At 32.9% G+C, this 18,215-nt stretch overlaps 2 protein-coding genes across 2 annotated transcripts; one reads left to right on the forward strand and one right to left on the reverse strand.

The window, feature by feature from the left end:
• The first annotated feature begins 258 nt into the window (after positions 1-258).
• On the forward strand, positions 259-2,691 carry LOC126883480 (uncharacterized). Its single transcript, XM_050649064.1, has 3 exons — positions 259-1,410; positions 1,810-1,889; positions 2,184-2,691. Exons 1-2 carry the CDS (start codon positions 438-440, stop codon positions 1,872-1,874), a joined length of 1,038 nt encoding a protein of 345 aa, XP_050505021.1. The 5' UTR covers positions 259-437; the 3' UTR covers positions 1,875-1,889; positions 2,184-2,691.
• Positions 2,692-5,854: 3,163 nt separating this feature from the next.
• LOC126883427 (uncharacterized) lies at positions 5,855-6,580 on the reverse strand. The gene has a single exon (XM_050648976.1). It carries the CDS (start codon positions 6,578-6,580, stop codon positions 5,855-5,857), a length of 726 nt encoding a protein of 241 aa, XP_050504933.1.
• Between the last annotated feature and the right edge of the window lie 11,635 nt (positions 6,581-18,215).

An 18,215-nucleotide genomic window follows, 5' to 3' on the forward strand; every position in this document is an offset into this window, starting at 1 on the left:
TGAAATGTGTAAGTAGGATAAAAAAAACAATTTTTACCGCTTTATCTCACTATGCGTGATTTTTTCTAAAAAATAACGATAGTTTTGTACTCCAACCGTCAAGATCTTTCATTAGAGTGGTTGGAAGGTGGTGGTAGGATCAAAAATAAAAAAACCTCAAAAATAAAAAAATATAAAAAATGGAAAAAAAAAAAAAAAAAAAAAAAAAATGAAAAAAAAATTGAGAAAAAAAAAAAAAAAAAAAAAAAAAAAAAAAAATTTAAGACAAAAAAACAAAAAACCTCTACCAGTGTCAGGTAAACCAAAGCCTTGACCGGTTATCCACCTTTCTTTGTTTGAGAACTGGTTTCAGAACTGGTATTGCGTCGGGTCGATTTAGAACTGGATCTACCCTACCACTTTGTTTGGTTGAGTTCACTTATAAATTGCAGTTTGAGATGTTCGCTCGATTATTCCAGTCTTGTTTTCCATCCACCGGTGAAATGGATTTAGATAATATTTTAAATTTCGAAACTCTTAAATGTCACACGCAATGTGTAAGTGTCGGAAAGCGTGTTCTGTGTGAAGAGTCGGAGGTGCCGCCGTCGAAAAAAAGACGGGATGTATTTAGTGTTGATTCGTCGTTCGTCCCTCCATCGGTATCGGGAGTGAGGGATAGCAGAAAGAGAGCGCCGTCAGAGGAAAGCGTCATTTATGTGGGGAGCGAAACACTCCCCCTAAATCAGCCACGCAGCGAGATGGGACGCTTAATTCTAAAAATTAAAAAAAATACAGCGGTGGCGGCGCAAACTTTCAAAGTAGCGGCGGAGGTGCACGCTTCTCCAAGCGTGCAAACATCAAAACACCACTCTACATCTTTTGAAGATATTTCCGACTCTGAAGACGGGACATCTGATCACCCTTCACTTCAAACCTGCAACAAACCCTCTATCGAGGGTTACCCCTCTATCGGAGATATATTAAATATCTCCGAATTGGGATCATCACCTGAAGAGGGGTTAACACAGACACATATAACTCAACCCCAAGCTGAAGAGGAAATACCCATGAAACCTATGACTGAGACCCAAGTCTGGGAAAAAGAGCTTATATCGAGAACAGAGCCGTCACTCACTAATGTAGTGACGAGAGTTCTCCAAATCCCCAACCGCGCAGAAGCTTACCACCAAGCATTATGTGAGGATTTTAAGGGAGGACTTGTGTCGGCTCTTGAACGTCATCAAGACCGCATTCAGGAAAGGTTAAATGAGAATTTAAAGGAAAGTGAACTCCTTAAAAAAGCCATCCAAAACATTTTTTCATATGGTGAAAAAATTTCCGAGGCTTTTCACGAGGAGAATATCCGGCTTTCACAGGATCTCATTAATATAAAAGCTTCCCTGGCCAATGCTGTGAGGTCAGATTCTCGAGGTAAGAATTTTTAATTATAACATGTTGCAACAATTTTACTAATAAAATGTACAGCAATGCTAATAATGACAATCACAATAGTGATAATGTTTTCCATGAATTTTTACAAACGAAAATTAAATTTATTTTCTATTACGAAATTTTAATTTATTCTTCATTAAGCGTGATCATTAATTTTTGTACAACATTATAATATTCTAATTTGTTCTACATCTTGCTATAGTAATTATTAACTATTTAGTAATTATTTTTTCACAAATTTTAACAAATTGACAAAATTACTTACTAAAATCACTATCTAATTGTGTCTGAATTTAGCGAACCGACTATACTAACAAAATTTAGAGCAATGCTAATATTAACAATTGCAATACTGATTACGTTTTTCGTTTGTTACAGACTTATTCAACAAAAATGTCGCTGGTGATGTCCTGAGATGCGGGATGCGGGATGAAGGTGCATAAAGCGGTATATGTTGTGTGAGTTTTTTATACAATTTTTGATCTAATCTAACTTTTACTTTTATGTATAATAAAACAGTTTTTCACGAATTTTTACAAATCCTCTATTACGGATTTTTAATTCGTTTTTCTATTAACGTTATTCATATATTAATACAATTTTTTACGTAATCTAACTTTTCCTTTTTACGAGCATAACAAAACAGTTTTACGAATTTTTACAAATTTTCTATTACGGAATTTTAATTTGCTAAAATGTTGTTGTTTTCTGTAATTGCTGTTTTCTATAATGTTGCTATTTCTTTGTTACAGATTCTACCCCGTAGGTGGTCCCTGCAACCCTGTATAGTTAGTATTAATGATTTTAAAAGTGTATATATTGGATCAATATTTGTATTTATGTTTATTTTTAGTTAGTATTAATTATTTTTTAAGTGTATATATATTAAATTTTATATTTATGTTTATTTGTTTATTTTTAATAAAAACGTATTTAACAATTTCATTGGTTTTTCTTACTTTAAACTTGAGAAGTATTTAATTTTTATAAAATAATATTTATGTCGAAGGGGGTAATAAACAAATTTACTTTAAAAAAAGTTAAAATATTATTTTAAATTAAGCTTTTATACCTATCAAGTTCATAATTATTCTAGCATAACTTTATTACCATTTTGAATAAACTTTTTGTGAACCAAGTTCTATAGTTCGGTCAGTCTAATTTTTATAAAATTTCTTCTCTCCATCTTAGTAAGGCTTATATCATCATTTACACCATAATTCGATCGCTTTAAAAGTAGTTTTAAATAAAAAGTAATAAATTTTAATTTGGTATCCATCTTAACCGCTTTTAACTTAAAGAGTAAAAAATAAGTTTTTATTATCAAACAGTTTAGTATTAATTTTATGTTTGGGTAGTAAAATATAACTTAGCAGGTTGTAGTATAAAATTTAATTTAAACATTTATTTAAAGTTCTATTTAATCTAGTTTTAAATGAAAAAACGGTAAAAATTGTAGTTTGCAGGTTGTAACGAAAGGGTGGAAATAAGTTTGTAAATAATTTATTATCAATTACATTTTCGGATGGTATATAAGTATACAAAGTAAATTATAATTTAACATGTTACAAATTATTATAACTTAAAGTTCTATGATTACATCGACAAGATCGGGTGGTACAATCATAGGTTGCCAACAGATTTCTTCTATCTCACACACACGTCCGTTTTCTATAACCATATTTTCATCAACGTTATTTTCTTCATCTATTTCATCCTCCACCCCGTCATCCTCTGAAGAAGAGTCCTCCGGGATTGTTGAGAGACTCCATGCAGATCGCAGCAGGTTTGTTGTAGAATCGCATGGGCCGGGATCAATAGTGTCGCTATTTACCACCCAGTCCGTGCTAGAATCACATACGTCACTATTAACATTTACTAACATGTTTGATGGAGAATAGATTCCCGTAATCAGTACACCTCTCGTACTCTTCTGTGCGACTATTTTCGATTCCTATCACAGGTAGCACCTCCACCACCAGACTAATAAGGATGGAAGTTGGGTAGGTGGACAAAAAATGATTATCCGGTCACGGACAGATCACTATACCTCTCAAACTCTTGAGTGCGACTATTTTCGATTTCTGTGGCAGATACCACTCTCCACTACCAGATCAAACAATGAGGGTGGGAGGTGGGTAGGTAGATGGTGAAGAAAGGTGAATATCCGGTCACGGGTAGTTAGGTAACAAAAAGTTAAAAAAGCGGTCAAAGTTTTATTGGTTTTATCTCTTATTGTTGGTTTTTTACTTTTTTGGTAATACGGGAGGTTGGTAGACGTCAAAGAAAGGTGAATATCCGGTTACGGATAGTTAGATAATAAAAGAATAAATAAGCTGTCAAGGTTTTATATTTTATTGTTGGTTTTTACTCTTTATTAATGTTATTATTTTTTTCTGTTTTATAGCGTAATTAGTGTTATTAATGTGGTGAGTTTAAAAATATATGGGCTTATACCCCCCTCCATTCTAATTTTATATTATATAAATTATATTCCCGTATAACTTTTTTAGTCAAACATGTGTCTTGACGATGGTAACTTTGGTAGTATGTGTTCGTTTGAGAATCGTTTACTATCATTTCAATATTGGAGAGGACTAGTCGACCCCGTGTTGTTAAGCAAAGCTGGGTTTTACCATACAGGGGTTGCTGATGTAGTTTGCTGTTTCCACTGTAAAATCGAAATACACAAATGGGAATCATACGATATACCTATTGATGAACACATAAAGTATTCAACATGTCTGTTTGCAAGACTACTGAAATCGAAAACATTTGAACCTGACGATAAACCGAATATGTTAATTAAATCAAAACCGAAACTTGAAAACTTTAAAATTTATGATTGTTTTTTAACTGTAATTGTAATTCTAACTGTTTTATATACAATTTGTAATAAATTATAAAATATTTTTGTACTACTTATTAGATTTAAATTTACATTGGGAACAAAGAAAGTTGGTTAACCTCTAACTTTGCTAAAAAACTGGTTCACCTCTAAAATTTGTAGTTAGCGATACAAGTTTTAAAACCTGTTTTGATGCGATGGAGTGGGGGATTGATGGTATATAACTATATTGATGTAATCATAAAATCAGTTTATGAGTAAAAATAACTATAACCATGCATCAAGAAAGTGTTGAACTTATTATGGATAAAGTGAATAAATTAGTTACCAGTGAAACATCGATACATAACCTAACATCTATTGGATATTACACCAACAAAAAAAAATTAAATAAAATTTGTGTAAACTGTTGGGTAGAGGTACTTTGTGAACTCGGACAACACAACATGTTTGATGATGTGTGTCTAAGCATAAAGTTGCGTGTGTACGTTAACAGATACCCGACAATGCGTTATCTATTAGACACAGCTTTGCAAAGAATTTTTGAACTTTCCGAAGTTTGGTTTTGGGTGGAACAATTCCAAAAAAAGACTTCAACTTTTGATGACCTTTTCCCAAAACTTGTTCAATACCAACAATTGGAGCGTCTTAAGCCTATAGAAGACCTGCTACCACCAAGGATTCTAAAACGATTGAAGGGTGCGCGGTATCAACATCCTTGCAGATGTGAAGGTTGTTTTGGTAAAATCCTGTGAACTGTTAAGCTCATGGAACACCTGACACCACCAAGGATCCCATGATTCATGCGTACATGGTGTCAACATTCCTACGAGTGTGAAGGTTGCTTGGCTGGATCCTGTAGGTACAAGTGAACTATAGATAGAATTTATTATTGTAGTTTGAGTTTAAAAATAAAAAAGTATAAAATATAATTTTTTTATTAAAATTTACTCCATTACAAAATTATCATATATAAAAAATACATTTGAAAGAGCACATATACATTTTTTTTCAGAGTGGTAAAAACATTTTGCTTCCGATACTGGTAGTGGTGGAAATTCACCTACTTCGACTACAGGTGTAGTAGAGTATTTTCTTATGTAATTCGCTTTTTCCAACCCTTTTACATAGACTATTTCAGCTTTCTCTGTTATTTCCCTTATAATTTTTTTAAACTCGTACAATGGGGTATAACCTTCATTCCAAGAAATGCAGTGATGGTGTTTACTTAACCATGTCACCTGCTGAATTAAATTGGGAGGTAACATTCGTAATGGAAAAGGAGGCTTAAAAATATATACTATAACTTTATCTCCTGAATAACACGCTAATTCTTTACAAATAAACTTATTATTCTCGATTTTAAAACCTTGAATGTCAATAACAAGTTTCATATTTTCAATTGTTTAAGTTTTCGAATAACCTGTTTTAGGGCTTCGTACTGCTGAATTTGATTTTTAAGTTCTTTTAAATGATCTATAAAGTTATTTAACGTGTTTTCATGTGAGCGATACATCGTAAACTAACATTTATAATTGATACTATCAAATAATATACAATTACAACATCTGTGTATTAATACTGCTTTACTATTTTTGTTAGTGGATTGTATGTAAATTCCTTCTCATGTAAAATTAAACAATAAGCAGATACATCAGTTGTTGAAGGTGTATTTGTTTCAAATTCGATACGGAGAACGACGGACCCATTTTGGATCACTTCTTTCTGTCTAGAGCAATCTATATGTATTAGTGGTGTCTTAGTTTTAAAATCTTGCGGGTTAAATATCGGTTGGTTTAAGTTTAAATTATAATAACTTGTCTGAAAACTTCCAAACATCTCATAAATTTGAGCGAATTTGTTAGTGTCAAAATCTATTTGTAAATCATTATAAGGAAATCGTTCAGAATTCAAAAATACCTTTATATTTTTAAGGTCGTTATGATCAAATTTGCTCATATCTTTAGTAATCTTTGATTTTCTCCCTTTCTGAAATGCGATAATGATATGTCTCGGTGTTTCAATGTTAGTACTGGTTTTTACCGCCCACGTATGCCGTGTCGCATTATTTAATGATGGGTATTCAATCATTTGCCACGAACGAAATTTAATTGGTAGCTCAATATTTTTATGAGCTATACTATTTAATCGTAGTTGTTCACGCATGCTTGGGCTAACATGGGCTACATTCCACTGTAATTTTGTAATTTCGACTTTGGGGCGTTCGGTTTCGTCAATACTCACAATTGCATCGACATCATCGTTTGATCGTATTAAAATGAGCTCCTGCTTACAATTCATTATAATTCGTCTGAAGTCTTCAAAAAAACCTGATAATAATCGTAATGGTATGCAAACGTTAAAGTTACCATGAGCGTCCACTATTATTTTTTCATTTCCTGATTTTGGAAACCATCCAGCATTTTGGAATAGAATACTTTAGTTTTCGTTGAGACTTAGATAGTTTTTAATCGTTGATACCAGTCCAACCTCTCGAACAGAATCTATAATAACTCCATTTAATTCATACCGAAGCTCGCGAAATAAAAAGGAAATAGCGTTATTTATAAATTTTAGTTTTGTTGGCTCCTTATCATCATGTGTGAGTAGCTTCCCCTCTATGTCGAGATATGATGTTGAAGGTAACGTGTACGCGTCTAGATCTTGAATGGGAATTCGTATTTCATCGTTATAGTTCAATTTTCCGGGAATATATGGTGAATAGGCGTGAAATTGGTATTCTTGTATAGTCGTGTCATTATAAGGTTGCCCAGTTACATGTAACACCTCCATCACACTAAAACTTTGAAGCCAAGCTTTTTTAATAATAATCGATTAGATGGTGTTAATATTGCAACTGTTTTTTTGAAACTGTTAGATTTTTGCTTTCGGTTGTCTCTTTTATAGTTTTTTATGTAATGTGGTTGTTGGTAAGAAAAGTTTAAAACCATTATAATCGCTGTCGTAAAAGTAAATTTAAAGTAATCTCTTCTTGTCGAAAATTAAGTAATTTACCGTTTTGATCAACAATTTTTATACTAATGTTGTTGATCGTCTTAACGCTGATGGGGTAATATAAAATATTTTGAGGTGACTCAACTATTTTATACCCGCTCGGTACGGTAGGGAAAAACTGGTGGATTATATGAACTGGGTTCCCATTTAAATACGAGCCTGAAGCGATATTGCAGTCCACACAGATTGCGTTTGTCACTGAAATATTTACTGGTTCATCAGAAACATGTGTTTTATTTGCTTCCAGTTCTCTTTTCTTGAATCCAAAAATTTTACCTATAGAGTTTTCAGTAGTGAAATATAGTGCACAATTACTTTCAATAGATACTTTAGATGTGTTTTTATCTGGGGTGATATTAATATAAGCAGTTTTATCTCGTTCTTTCATCAACTTCCTTAAAAGCTGAATTATATCTTCTAATTCATATGAGCCTAAGGGGATATTAGCTGTATAAGTGAAATTACGGCGACCAAAGAGAAATACATTATTAGATTCGTCAATGTTGGGTATGGAATTAAAAGAATAAAAGTTTGTTAAACCAACTTCATAATCAAGACTTTCATCCAAGTAGATGGGTGGATTAAAATTATAACTTAAGGTGGAAGACTTCCCGGTCAGGGTAAAGTTGTACGACATATTTGCTAGAGGCTTGTATTGTTTATACTGATCCACAGGACCTACTTATAGTGGTTATATAGAAATTGTAATGCGTATTGACCGCAGTTGTATGAATTATGTTGCAACCTTTCATAATTATAATTTATGTTCACAGAACCGCCAGTTTTAAAGTATTTGATTACATCGCGTGGTGGTGACAAATCACCATAAGAATCAAAATATATAATGTTATTGTTATCCTTTGTATAAGCTGTCCAGTGCGTACCTTTTCCACTATTTGAATCCATATTTATAATACCGCTTTCATTTGTTCGAATTTTATTTGGTAAGGTATCTCTCATGAAAACACCTCTAAAATGAGGGATTTTTAATAATTTCACATATTTTCTTATATCGACATCTGTTAACGGATGATGGGGGAATATTAGTTTTTTGAATACGGTTTTAGATACATCCCATACCCTTTAGCAGGTTTTAAGTATAACCCTTTACCTCCTTTTTCCATAGCAAGATTATGCCGTTTTTGTTCAACAATTTGTTCACGGTTGGTTTTTGCGTCGTTAATGGCCTTCATAATCGAAGCTGTCCCACCCCCAACAGCCCCTAAAGCCCCGAGTAATGGTAATAGTAAAGGTAAAAAACCTCCTTTTTTAGGTGTTTTAATAATACGTTTTTTTAAATTAATTTTTTTTCTTTTTAAGGAACCACCTTTTTTATTTAACCTGCGTCTAAATCTTTTACGTAAACCCATACCTAATTTGCGTTTACCCTTCATCGCCGTTGTAACTAGCCAAGCTGCTGTTTTTTCACCAAATGTAGCGTCTTTGGATTTCACCCGATCCCAAGCTTTGTTTTCTAGTAATTTATCAGCTTCGTGTCTTTTACGAAGTTCTTTATGTTGGGAATATGTAATGTCGTGTTCTTTGCAGGCTTCGTCTAATAAATTTATTCCTGAATCACCGCGTGTAAGTCTCTTCTCTAGCTTAGTCCCCGGTCCACAATACGAATAACCTGGGATGTGTACCTCGACTGGTAGCTTATTAATGATAGAATTTAATAATCCGCGACCTCTTCGTTTTACTGCTGGATCTCTACTAATCCTTTTTTGCCTCATTATACTTCCTTTTATATATAATCTGACACCCTATATATACCCACATCATTCGTAGATATAATGAAGATCGAAAAACAACAACTATCTCTCCCGATTACAAACCACGATGTAGTTGTACAGGATAATAAAATAAAAAAACATGGTGGTTTATTTGGTGGTGATTCAAAACGCTGTCTTATTATAGGGCCGAGTGGGTGTGGTAAGACGAATACATTATTATCGTTGATTGTTCATCCTAATGGTTTAAGATTTCAAAACATTTATGTTTATTCCAAATCACTTCATCAACCAAAATACGTATACCTACGTAATCTAATTAAACCGATATCTGAAATTGGGTATGAAGAATATAGTGATTCCACAAACATACCTACTCCAGAAGACATTAAAAACTATTCAATAATAATCTTTGATGATGTAGCTTCTTGCGATCAAAAACTTATTCAAAGTTATTTTTGTTTTGGTAGACATAAACTTACTGATTGTTTTTACTTATCACAAACTTATAGCTCTATACCGAAACAGTTGGTGCGAGATAATGCCAATCTTTTAGTGATTTTCCAACAAGATATGACGAATTTAAAACACATATATGATGACCATGTTAATATTGATATGAGTTTTCAAAAATTTAAAGATTTTAGTTCTTTTTGTTGGAAAGATAACTATGGGTTTGTAGTGATTGATAAGGATTGTTTGTTATCTTCAGGAAAATATCGCAAAGGGTTTGATACTTTCGTACATATATAAAGGAAGAAGTGTGCCTAGTTAGTGTTAGTAAAAATGGATACTCGAATTGTTAAACAGCTGTTAAAAACCCGCCAGGCATTAAAACGTAAATACCGTAGTTTAAAAAGTGATATTACCAAGTCTCAAAGTCAGCTAGAAAAAAATTATCAACCCATAACAAAACCACTCAAGGAGTTGTTATTAAAATTAGAACCTACAAGTAATATAAAACAAGAACCTGTCAACCCTAAATTTGAATCTTCTGTATCTAATTCTCGTCGATTAAGCGCGCCGAATCTTAAAAAATATTACCAACTTTCAGCTTCATCACCAATTAAAGAATCTACTTCATCACCAAATAAAGGTTCTACTTCATCTAACACACATACTAACTTTGAGGAACTCTCTATTATCCAGCCTAACGCGATCGAAGAAACATTCGAAACAAGTCATGGGGGAGATAGTGCAGAAAATTCAACCTTTACATCACAACATGTAGGAAATAGTAGTGAAGATTTCAATCGATTATATGAAGAAACTCTACTAGAGTTTAACAGTATGATTAATAATCCTGACGTAATGAGGAAATATTATGAAGTATTCACTAACCCTTTACCTCGGCAGTACGTTAAAAATAATATAGAAGATGTAAACGGTGAATTTGATAATACATTAGGAGTGTATCACGATTTAGCAAACGAAAAATTCTCAATTGGTGATTCGAATATTGAGTTTGAAGGACCGGATATGATTATAAACGATGTTAAGTATATAGGGACTCCAGGTCTCTATGAATTATTATTTAAGGCTAACCCTGTTAGTTTTAAACGTGAAGATGTTAACGAATATGTTGATATTTTACGGAGGACCAATGCTCTTCATAGAGACAATAACCCTGAATTACCAATTAGAAGAATTGAGTCTAAAATAAAAGATAAGTATCATTTTATCATACAACCAGTGTTAGAAACTAGACCACAACCTCCCCGACAAAGGTTGAGTTCTCTACCTTCAGGTCTTGGTGTAACAACTAGACAACGCACTAAAAAACTTACCGGTAAAAAAGGCGGTGCTTTAACATTGAAACGGTTAACTACGAAGCCGACAGAGTATAAATACTTTGACAATTACAATGAAATCATAAAGAGACTTGGACTGCTTGCAGCATCACAATCTTCAGGAAATAACGCTCACGGTAACGAAATCATTTCCATTATTGAGGAACTTCGAGAGGGGGGTATAATTCAATAATGCCTATTAATAAATTTGGGAGCCACTTTCTAACTGATTTAAAGTCTTGTGATAATTCTACAAATCCGTTATATTTTATTTGTGATCCAACTTCTTACCACAGTAAATGTATTATAGCTTTAAGTGGGGAGAAAAAAACAAGTTTGAACAAGGAGTTTTATGTATTAGATAATGGGGGTGTGTCATATATATTTACTGTGGACGGTATAATTGAAACAATACAGCATTACAGTTTTAATGGATTACTTTTAATAAATTCTACACAGTATAAATACGGTCAATTACCTGGTTTACATATAAAAAAAGGTGATAAACTTTCGTTTAAACTTGATACAAGTCCTAACGTTTTTGTTCATATTACCCTTCAGTGCCCGCTGGAAAAAAATGTTTAATTTTAAAGAACAAGTCGTTAAAGAACTGCATAAACCTGCAAGAAAAAACTTTAAACGAAGACATGTTATAATTAAAGGTTTGCATGATTTATGCCAGGCAGATTTAGCTATTATGTCACAATTTGTTAAATACAACAATGGATATAACTATATCCTTATCGTTATAAATACATTTAGTAAATATGTCTGGGCATCACCAGTTAAAAGAAAAACAGGGGCTGAAGTCACCAAATGTATGAAAAAAATTTTATCTCAAATGTCTAAATCCCCTAAACATTTACAAACAGATAATGGAACAGAATTTTATAATTCACAATTTAAACACCTGATGTCATCCTATGGTATAAATCATTACAGCACATATTCTAATTTAAAAGCGAGTATTGCTGAACGTGTGATACGGACTCTTAAGTCGAAGTTGTGGAAACAGTTTAGTCTGCAAGGTTCTTATAAATGGGTTAAAATACTACCGTCTATCGTTGAACAGTATAATAATACCAGACACTCAACTACGGGGGAAATTCCAAGTAAAGTTAATGATCAAAATGCAAAGTATATAACTGCTTACAACTGGTTAAAAACCGTCGATAAACGTAAACCCAAATTTCGAGAAGGGGATTATGTTCGAATAAGTAAATATCGTCACGCGTTTGCTAAATCATACACACCATCTTGGACCACTGAAATATTTAAGACTAAAAAAGTACAGTTTACCAACCCGACCACCTACTTACTTGAGGATTCCAAACAAGAGGAGATTAAGGGAGCTTTTTACACAGAAGAACTTCAAAAAGTTAAATATTCGGATGTATATCTTGTAGAAAAAATATTACAACGCAAAGCTAATCGAGTTTATGTTAAATGGTTAGGTATGGATAAAAGTCACAACTCTTGGATTAGTAAAAATAATGCTATATAAATATAGAGAACGTAACTAAACGGATTTAGTTCACGCTTAAATAATGTCTGGAGCAGGTCTTTTCATTTTACATACCGTTGTGCAGGGAGTACTTTATATTTACCAACCTTATGCTGTGAAAGATATCCATATATGTTTTGATAAAAATGGTATAAAAAATGATAGTTGGCCTTCACAGTGGGTCAACATGAGCCTCTATAAGCTAAATGGGGTGGAACTTAGATTTGCTTACATACCAAGTAACAGTACAGTGTACAAACTACGGTTACCCTTCCCAAATTACTTAAACGATGAAACGGAATGGCGTCAACTATATAGCTGTTCAGGTGATACTCAAGTTGGAAGAGAATATTTATCAAACATTTGTTTATCCTGGTATTTAGTTATTTGTGTTACTTTTTTACTTTTAAATGTGGTTATTAGATATGTTAAACATTTTGTATTTAATAAATTTTATAAATAAAAGACTTTTATGTTTTAATATTTATTTAAACCTGTTATTGTATACATACGTTCTATGATTTAAACTTAAAATCGGGGATATTATTTTTGAAGTTTTTTCAATTCTTTTTTTAAACCTGATTGTATCTATTACAAACATTTCCCAATACCTTTGCCGTGCTTGATGATGTGCATATTTCCAAACTCGTAGAACATGTGTTTTGTTAAGATGTTCATTAAAAGTTACTTTTTTCCCAGTTTGTGTAGACATCTTTCAGAACTTCTGGATACACATACACTAATTCCAAAATATTACTTAAATCTTCAAAGCGAATGTGGGTGCTTGCGTCGACACTTCTTAACACGTTTTCATAAAAATTACCTGTGTTGTTTCGTAATCGTTGATATAGACTCTTCAAATATTCATCGAAACTTCCTTGTTTTAAATGGTTAATATGATGTTGTATAAGCGGTAACACTTCCCATAATTTGCAAATGCTTTCATACCCCAAATATATATAGGAGTTAGTTTGAGATATTTTTATTACTTTAGCTTCCTGCACCTTTTCAAATTCTACACTATAGTTTTTTCTATCTATAGACACACTATCTCCCACTGTATACAGATAATTTGTAATTACTCCTTGGTAGTATAGTAAATCTTTCCAATCTTCTTCCGTGAATATCACCCGTTGCCCTTGATTACCGCATAGAGTTATCACTGGTATACACTCCGCACCATACTTTATTCCAATAGATACAAATTTACATTTTGATCTATTTAACTGAAAGCTTCTTTCTGCTATTATTACATCTTTTTTATTCTCCACAATATATTTTTGAACGGGTGTGTTACCACTAAAGTTATATTGAGACATGTTTACTCACTCGATAGACAGGTTACCTAACCTTTGATTCTCTACGTCCGTCTAGTTTATAAGTAGAAGGTGTCTGAAAGTGGGAAGTCTCTGTAAGTGAGGGTGGGAGGTATTTGTGGGTAGGAGGTATCTGTGAGGGGGGGGGGGTGGGGGGGGGTATCGAGATGGTAGGTATCTGTGAGTGTGAGGTATAACCAGTTATTTTTGTGTTGACTATTTATTCGACATCTAATCAAACATTTAGTATCCAACATGGGTTCTTACAGTAAACACTTTCCTGCTATTCCGTTGAGTGCATTTTCTTCTGAAGAATTACGTGATTTTCCTTTACAATATCTTCAGTATATGAAAACATCTGATTTACGAGAAATTGAACATAAACTACCAGATGAAGTGAAAAATGATCCGCATATTCGACAGAAAATTACTCGCTGTTATCATCATTGGCCTTCCACCTGTGATGGGGTGATGTATCCTCCTTCTATAAGTGACTGCTATATTTGTATTTTAAATCTAGTTGAACATAATCCTTTATTAGAGCAAGTGATAACGGATCATTACCTTCGTCGTAAAGATTTTTGTTTATTTAACAAACAAGAGATGGAGCGATTTCCAGCGTGGTACCTTCTGGATCACGTAGATGGGTTTGATTTGTTAGATAAGTGGGATGAACTTCCACCACATATTCGTGAAAATGAAGCTATCCAAATGAAACTACCTTGCTGGGAACACTGTTCTACTTCATTATTTAGCAATTACCTACCATACAAATATCAATGTCATAAATGTATTACATAAAAATAAAGTTGTTACTAATTCTTGTTTATTTAATATATTTTACCTTCCCCACCCTTCATTCCTCAATAGTTGTTGACCGGTCGTTGACTTCTTAACCGTTTGTTAACTTCTTGACCGGTCGTTGACTTCTTGATCGGTCGTTGACTTCTTGACCGGTTGTTGACCTGGTCAATGGTGGGAGGTATACAAAATGGTGGGAGGTATGAAGTGGTGGGAGGTAAAAAGTGGTGGGGTATAATGTGGTGGGGGGGTATAAAATGGTGGAATGAGAGTTCTGGCCGCACAACCCCACCCCTTTTTGTACCCCCCACTCCTACCCTGTATACCCCCCACCTTTGTATAATTAGGGGTGGGGGGTATACAGGGTAGGAGTGGGGGGTACAAAAAGGGGTGGGGGTTGTGCGGCCAGAACTCTCATTTGCCCACTACTGTCTTTCTGGATTTGGCTAAAGCCTTTGACACGGTATCTCATGCCAAACTGTTAGGTAAATTGAATAATTATGGTATTCGGGGTATTGCATTAGATCTTTTTAAAAATTATTTAACAAACAGAACGCAGCAAACTAAAATCGGTGACAAAATAAGCACTAATATTAATGTTCAGATGGGGATACCACAAGGAACGGTGTTAGGACCTATTTTATTTCTCGTATACATAAATAGTATTGCAACAATCCAGAATTTTGAGGGACAGTTGGTATGTTACGCAGATGATACTGCACTCATAATTACAGGAAATACTTGGGAAGAAGTGCATTTTGCGACAGAGGTTTGTCTTAAAAATATTAGAATTTGGCTAAATCATAATCTTTTAACTTTAAATGTCGAGAAAACAAAATATGTAACATTTTCCCCAACAGTTACGGACCAACCATCTTTAAAGATTAGACTGCATAATCCCAGATGTAAAGATAATATATGTGATTGCCCCATACTAGAACAAACCCCTGTAATAAAATATTTGGGTGTTATAATTGATCATCACACAAGGTGGTCACACCATATTACCTATGTCTCTAAACGTATAAGAGCTTTAATACATAAATTTTATAAAGTAAGGTTCATCCTATCTAAGTCCAATCTTACTATGATGTATAATTCATTAGTTGAATCAGTTCTAAGATATTGTATAACTATTTGGGGTGGTGCATTCTCTACTAATTTAAAAAATTTGCAAACTACACAAAATATTTTACTTAGAATAATATTTAAAAAACCTAGATTACACTCAACATCTCTACTCTACCAAGAAACAAAATTATTCAAAATACGTCAAATTTATATACACCAATGTCTCCTAAGGACCCAATTTTCAAAAGTAAAAATCAATAAAAAAACTTTAATTACTAGAGCAGCTACTAATTTACATCTAAATACTAATTTATTTAAAAAAACTGTGACGCAGAGATCATTTTCCTATTATGGTCCTAAACTATTTAATATGTTTTTTTTTTTTTTTTTTTTTTATTTTTTTTTATTAATGGCTTTGACATAGCCAATTAGCCAGACTATTTGTTTTTTTTGTATGGTATTACAATAACAATTTTAAGTTAACATCTAAGCCTACTTATTATCTAAATTTACAGGTTGTTATAATATATTAATGAATACATTTTTCAATTTTGTGTGATATTTTTACAATTTTTAATTTTATTATCTAAGCCTATTTAAAATTTAAATTTACAGGACGTTACATATTCGTAAAGACATTTTAACGTCTGCTTATTTTTTGGAAAAAGAATTTCGTTTAAATTGACAGGTAAAGGACAATTTAGATCAATTAACTTTTCATACATCACTTTAATATTTTGTCTGTACTGTCCACACTCCAATATTAGGTGCTGTAGATCTCCCATTCCACCACAGGCGCAATATGGGTTATCACTGATACCTATGCTGTGTTTGTATGCTGGGGTGAGTGCGTGATTTGACCTCATTCTGTTTATTGTTTTTATAAATAGCCTATTTGATTCTTGTTTAAACCATCTCTCATTGGGAATTAGTGGTTGGCAATTTCTAAAATTTATTCCCGTTGTACTTTGGTTATATACACGTTGCCAATTTTGTTTGCAATGGTTTTTACTGATATTATCTATATCGGTTACTGGTAGAAGTATGTTGTTTATGTTTCGTTTGGTTAAAGCTGCAGATTTAGCTATTTTGTCGACTTCTTCATTTCCAAATATTCCAGAATGTCCTTTAACCCAACAAATAATAATTGAACTACCCGAGGAAGTAATATCATAATATAGACTCTTAATTTCTATCTCAATGTGGTTTAGACTCTTTGTCGATTGGATAGAAGTGAGTTTGTCCACAATACTTCTACAATCGGTGAAAATGATATAATTGTCCATACCAACAGAGGCTATATATTTTAGCGCAAGTAATAAAGCTGATAATTCGGCAGTATATATTGAAGCTTCATTAGGCAATCGGCATGATTCTTTGTATTCAGAATTCCAGTGATATATTGCACTTCCGGTTCTATTTTGAATTTTGGAGCCGTCAGTAAAAATATATTGAAACATAGGCCACTTGTCTTTAATTATTTTGTTGATAATACTGCCTGGAAGGTTTGAATCCATGTAATTTGTTTGTATTATCTTGGAAAAGAGAGTTTCAGGAGGTTTAGTGTAAATTGGAGGTATTTTATTTTTGTATATTTGGTGTTCATACATTGTCAATTTTCTATAGCTTTCAACGTATATGGGGGTTTTTTTAGTACACCAATATTTGTGGCTTAAATCTAATATATTCAAGTTACGAATAGTCCTTAAGTAGCTGACGTTTTTTGAAATAGCTCTAGCTACAAACTTATCTGTACAAAACTGTCTACGTAGAGTAAGTGGTGGTTCCTTAGCTTCAATCTCAATAATAGAAATAGGAGTAGATTTTAAGTAACCGAGACAGAGTCTCAAACATTTATTCCTTTGGATTTCAACTTTATTAAGATATCCTGTTGACGCAGACCCATATAAATGACAACTATAGTCGAAAATTGGTCGAATCATTGAGCGATAGAATAGCAATGCAATATTCGGGTCAGCTCCCCAACCGGTTCTACAAAAAGCTCTAAGGATATTCATAGAATTTTCTGATTTCTTTATAATATAATGAATTTGATCCTTCCATAACAATTTACGATCCAAATACGTCCCAAGATATTTAACACAATTTTTTATCGGAAATTCTATTCTACCTAATTTGAAGGTGCCTTGAGGAATTTGGCGTTTTTTGGAGAAAAAACAAATTTCAGTCTTTGTCGTTGATATGGATAAACCTAGAGAATGGTAATCATTTTTTACACAATCTAATGTAAATTCAAGTTGACGTCTACAAATGTCTAGAGAAGAATGGGAGGTGTACAACACAACATCATCTGCAAATTGTAAAATATTAGAGTGTGGAGGTACTATGTGTTCTAAATCTATATTGTACAATGAAAAAAGAAGTGGACTTAAAATACTACCCTGTGGTATACCTATACTCGTTAACCTTGGTGGTAAAAGGTTCTCGTTTATTTTTAAGTAAGTCCATCTATTCTTGTACAAGGATACAATGAAATTTGAAATTTTAACTGGCATTCCAAGATCTACTAATTTTTTATAAAGAATGTCTAAATTGATGTTATCAAACGCTGAAGTTACATCTATAAATGCTGCAGCTGTCGACGCCTGATTTGTAAAATTGACCTGTAAAGAAGAGACTAGGGAAGTGAGAGCATCTTGTGTAGATCTGGATTTTCGAAAGCCGTACTGAGATTTGGGAAGGATATCT

Source organism: Diabrotica virgifera, chromosome 4 (assembly GCF_917563875.1).
Source record: "Diabrotica virgifera virgifera chromosome 4, PGI_DIABVI_V3a".
Taxonomy (NCBI): Eukaryota; Metazoa; Arthropoda; class Insecta; order Coleoptera; family Chrysomelidae; genus Diabrotica; species Diabrotica virgifera.